Genomic DNA, 4,865 nt, shown 5'->3' with positions numbered 1-4,865 from the left:
CCAGGGTTTGGGGGTGGGATGGCAGGGGTAGGGGAAGGGTTGGGCTGGGGGAGCTTAAAGAATTATTTAGGTTGGGAAAGACCTATGATTCTAGGAGAGCACTGCAAAACAGGAAAACCTGCCCCAGCAAAACCCACCCTACTCCAAAGGGAAGTCTGATCGAGTATGAATAGATGGGTATTTATTTATCTATTTTTTCTTCTCTTCTGAGCATGAAAAATAAATTTAAGAGAAGGTTACTTACACGGCATCTGAGAAAGAAGTCCTTGTAACCCCCCTTCAGGACATAGAGCTCTGGGTAATGGAGGTTGGGGTATTCATTACCCAGCCTGTCCCGCTCTCTCACAAACCGGCACCTGTAACAGGAAGAAATCCTGCGGTAAATCCTGCATTCAACAAATAACGTGTGAAAAGAGAGCTCACCTGAAATTTCCCATTCCTTGGGCTACAGGCACAAGCCACTGCCTGTCAGGAACACGCTGACAAGCCACGCTGGCTGCAAAGCTGCAGCTAACCGACTGTCCCTTTCCATCCCTAAGCATTCCAGTGCGCCAGCCCAACTTCAACATGGCTGTTCGCATCACGGGCTGTGTCACATCCTTGCCAGAGGTGACAACCAACATCTGCTCATGATAAACTGCCTATGAACCATCACGCCAGCCCAGTAACTGGTGCCACCCCGAAAGCTCTGCTCGCAACGAGCACCGCGGGAAGTTCTTATCTAGGGGGATGGGGGATAACTCACATTCGAGGCCCACGCTCTGAAGAAAACTCGCAGTGGAACACTATTATCACTCGTTTGTTCTCCGACGGCTGGATTGGCTTCTTAAGCAAGTAGTCTTCCACATCCTCTTCCATATGTAGGTTTACAGCACCCTGGAAAGGCAGAGCCGTGCCGGGCACACAGGGTGAGCGCAGAACAGTAACAAACCTATCCCACTTCCTTGCAAGCCGTGACCTCATCTTAGGTTCCTAGGGGAGTTCTGCCAACCCCCTCTGGCCATTGGGGACACAGCTTCAAAGCCAAGCAGAACCTTACAGATAACCTAAGGCTGACTGAATGAAGTTTCACACTCTGATTTTAGCTTCCCTAGATTATCAGAAGGCTGGACAACCAAAGTCTTACACCTTCCTCTGGAACAGTCTCCCTGCTTGCCACCTCTGCTGCTCAAGGGAAGCAGAACGTTCCCTCCTTTGAGGGAAAAGTAACTTCATGAACAAGCGTGAGCTCAGCATCCCGAGATTCACACAACATGTAGGTGTAACAGGATCCCAGTCCCCAGTGGGGCACTGGGCATCTCAACTATAACACGTCCACAGGGCCTCGGATGCTCGCTGGCAAAGAGCATCCCCACGTGGTGCCAAATGACCCCAGTTTGCAACTTCACACAACTCTACATTGCTCTTATGGGGTCACCATACCTTGATGTGCCCTCCTTCGTACTCATATGGGTATCTACAATCAATTATCACACATTCCTTGATGAAGCTCGCAAACTTCCCAGTCAGAACAGACACAATCTAAAGAAAAAAAAAAAAGTTTGGTTGTTTTGAGATGTTTTTCTGTTGGATTCTTCCCCCCAGTAAGGGATTTCTCTACTGTCCCTGGAACACATACCATTTCCGAGTCGATATATTTTAAATCTTGATGTTTCCCGTCGACAGTGTGGAATAAATAACCCTAGAAAACAGACAGCATCGAACTGAGAAAATTCCAAGGGTGAGCCACATAGGCGACAGCAGAGTGTTCAGCAGTTAATTTTGTAGCACAGACACTTTGTTGACAAGAATCTCTTCAGCAAAGCTCAAGAGTTAAAACTAAGAATTCTGAAATTCAGGGACAGAATTTTATTTTTTTGCTCCTATACCGAAGGGATTTTGTAGATCTTTTGGAATAACCACAAACAAATCCCTTTGTGTCAATGGTATGAAAGCACCCTCCTCACCAACAGCCTTTGCTGGCCATGTGCATACGTACTGGAAGGGAAGTGCTTCACCCAGGCTGGTTCGAGACATCTCTACCAAAAGAGACCGTCCAAACGAGTCACTTGAGTTACCTTTGAGAAGTCACCAATAAGATCTCTCTGGTCGCTGTCCAAAATGCTTTCAATCTCTGCCGTGGAGGATCGTGTCCTTACTATTTTCAAACTCTGGAGGGACACAGGTTAGAGATCAAAGCTGAGCAGAGACACCCCCCCATCCCTTTTCCCAGAGCATAACAGAAAACTCAGTTTACTCTAAAGCCCTGAACTATGACTCCCCAGCTTCCCCTTTGGATTAAGGCAAAACTCAGGCTCAAGAGCATGCAAGTACTGCACCAGCTCCCCTAATCCCCTACACAGTTTTGCTAGGTCAGCAGTTCACCTGAAGAAGCTCTCTCGTTAACCTTCATCAACTAGACACCTATATTAGAGCCTCTCCTAATCAATTCTCTGCTACAACGTCAGATGCCAAGCCACCAACCGTTGAATCCTCAGAAGGCGTTCCAGGCAGGCTTTTCCTCTTCTTGCTTTTCCCTGGAGAATTCTCTTCCTGGGATCTCTCCATCCTTTTCTGGGTGGTTCTTCCTACACCACTAAGCAGAGACGAAGAGCCGAACAACCGGCATCGTTTGGCCTATGAGGAAGGAGGGAAGTTAGAGTTGTCTAGCAAAGATTTAATTAGAAACTAAGCAAACCTCAGACTTTCAGACTGTTACAAATTTTGCCTTGCATAAGACACTGCCACTGCGCAGCGGCAGCAGGATGTTGGTAGGGTCACCCAAATGCAGGGCCTACATTTCCAGTAAGGCTTGTTTCTTGCTGTGTGGACTGGGCAAGCTCGGAGCACCACCAGCAGCACGATGTGCTAGCAGAGTGCTTCATACCAATTAGCAGGCAGTCTATCAGCAGATTAAGGAGCTTTCTGCTGGACTCTAAACTCCCTTCGCAGCCTGTTTTCAGAAGATGGGGTTAGAGGCATTCCAGGTAAGTCTGCACAAAAGGGTATTCACGATACGTCAACGAGTGTCTAATAAGGGAAGTCAAGATCTTTTTGCATTTATAAGTGTTTTTGTAAAAAGAAAGTTAATCCTTATACACACACAGGCAACAAGCATTGTTCCGCACTGACAAAGCCTGGCAGGTAAACAAGCTTTAGAGATAAGAGAACACTGAAGGGGGTTTATGCCACATCTTGTTTTGTTCTTATTAGGGGTACAGGCTCGAAGACAGCGTGATCGCTTGTCCCAGCAGCAAAAGGCTGCCAGAACAAAGTCCCTGTCTCTGTTCTGTTGTGCTCTGCCAGAACACTTACCCGATTGTCTGTTTTCCTCATGACTAGTGGTGCAGTCCAGAGGCTCGCCACATCAGATGGCATCTCCTCATCGTTCTGAGGAAAAAAAAAGAAAAAGTTCATTCTCATCTGTTTCACCATGGGCAGAGACTGTAAATATCTACAGCTTCTGCACAGCTCAGGCAAACATTCCAGTTGAATTCAGCTGCCAGAGCAGTTTTAGGAACGCAATGACTCGTCTAGTACTCAATGAAATAACGGAACCAAGTGGAGACATGTTGGAGAAGGTAAGGCACATCAATTCATTCACTGATTAACAACAATGTTCCTCCAAAGCTTTAAGCATTTCAAATTCGGTTAGGAGTCCTCTATTTAAGCAGCTTGAAAGCAAGTATCACCTCTAGCTCCTTCAGCAAGTTTCTAAAGAAAAATGCCAACTGTTCCAGTAATTCTCTCTAGTCATGCACTCCTCATCTGCCAATAGGGACAGCAGCAATTCTTAAACGAACTGCTGTTCACACCCCAGGTAAATCCCCTTGGCTGCACTGGGAAAGGGCACACCTAAGATAGAGACACCGAAACGTAAGAGTTGAAAGAGATGATGATAACTCATCCTCCAGGATTCCCCAGTACCCAGCTTTTTGCAGTTTGACTTGTGTGCACCGCGGACACATTGTTGGCCAACTGTTAACATTAGACGCACCCGATTTGGAAATATCCATTGTATTTCCTTCGTATGTACCTTTAAATCTTGCTCATCTAGCAGCTCTAGGAATCCATCATCATCTTCACTTTCAGAGGAAGTCAGAGAAGACTGCTGCAGGAAAGCTGGCCTGTAGTCTTCCTGTTCACCCATGGCCACTTCACCAGTGGAAAACTGAGACAGGACAGTTAGTTTTAACAAAATTCCTTCTCTTTGCTGCAGGATGCTGTAACTGCAGATGTGATGCAATGCCTCCCATGGCACTACAGAAAACACGGTGGTTATGTCACCACCTTGAACACGCTGGCTTTAGCAAATCCCAGACTGAGTCCCAATACTTTTATTTGATCCTTACAACAGCAGAGTGCTTCATTAGCCTCGTTAAGCAACAACCCTCTTGGCTATGTAACCAAAATGATGATGAAATTGTTATGTGTCTTAGTTTTCAGCATTGGGGTGATGGGATCAAATCAGTTAACTACAAAATGCAACCACAAATGCTGCTGTGTTCTCTTCTGTACAGCCCTACCCAACTGAACACCAAGTTCAGGACGATGAGAGTAATCTTAAGGTAATTATTAATGTAGCTGAAACTATAGACAATGTGCACCTGTCAAAAGAGGAAGATGGAAGTTAATGTTGTGTAGTGGACCGAGAAAGTTGGCTAGGACTGCCAAGACTGAGAGCCGAGTAGGTAAGAGGCAATTCCGGCAGGGGGAGATCATGACCACCCACTCATTGACCACCTACCCAAATGATACCACCTACTCAAAAGAGAACAATGGAAGTGAACAACTGAGTTTGCGCAGTAATTTACATAGGAAGCGAGAGAATTTGTACCAATCGCTAGAGGGAATGTTATTGATTATGTATGAATGTAATGAATATG

The 4,865-nt window shown here is 46.1% G+C and overlaps 1 protein-coding gene across 1 annotated transcript in view; it reads right to left on the bottom strand.

Moving 5' to 3' along the window:
* The window catches only part of CDC25A (cell division cycle 25A), a 13,135-nt gene that overhangs the window by 2,611 nt on the left and 5,659 nt on the right, over positions 1 to 4,865 (bottom strand). Inside the window, exons 7-14 of the mRNA XM_035889482.1 lie at positions 4,016 to 4,150; positions 3,295 to 3,369; positions 2,464 to 2,616; positions 2,058 to 2,150; positions 1,619 to 1,681; positions 1,423 to 1,521; positions 746 to 876; positions 245 to 356 (exon numbers count right to left, since the gene is read on the bottom strand). Coding sequence (XP_035745375.1) covers positions 245 to 356; positions 746 to 876; positions 1,423 to 1,521; positions 1,619 to 1,681; positions 2,058 to 2,150; positions 2,464 to 2,616; positions 3,295 to 3,369; positions 4,016 to 4,150 — 861 coding nt within the window. The remainder of the gene's footprint in view (positions 1 to 244; positions 357 to 745; positions 877 to 1,422; positions 1,522 to 1,618; positions 1,682 to 2,057; positions 2,151 to 2,463; positions 2,617 to 3,294; positions 3,370 to 4,015; positions 4,151 to 4,865) is intronic.

The sequence above is a fragment of the Egretta garzetta genome, unplaced genomic scaffold, assembly GCF_000687185.1.
Source record: "Egretta garzetta isolate BGI_Z169 unplaced genomic scaffold, ASM68718v1 scaffold912, whole genome shotgun sequence".
Taxonomy (NCBI): Eukaryota; Metazoa; Chordata; class Aves; order Pelecaniformes; family Ardeidae; genus Egretta; species Egretta garzetta.
Note: the sequence above shows the minus strand (reverse complement) of the source record. Positions and strands in the feature narration are given on the sequence as shown.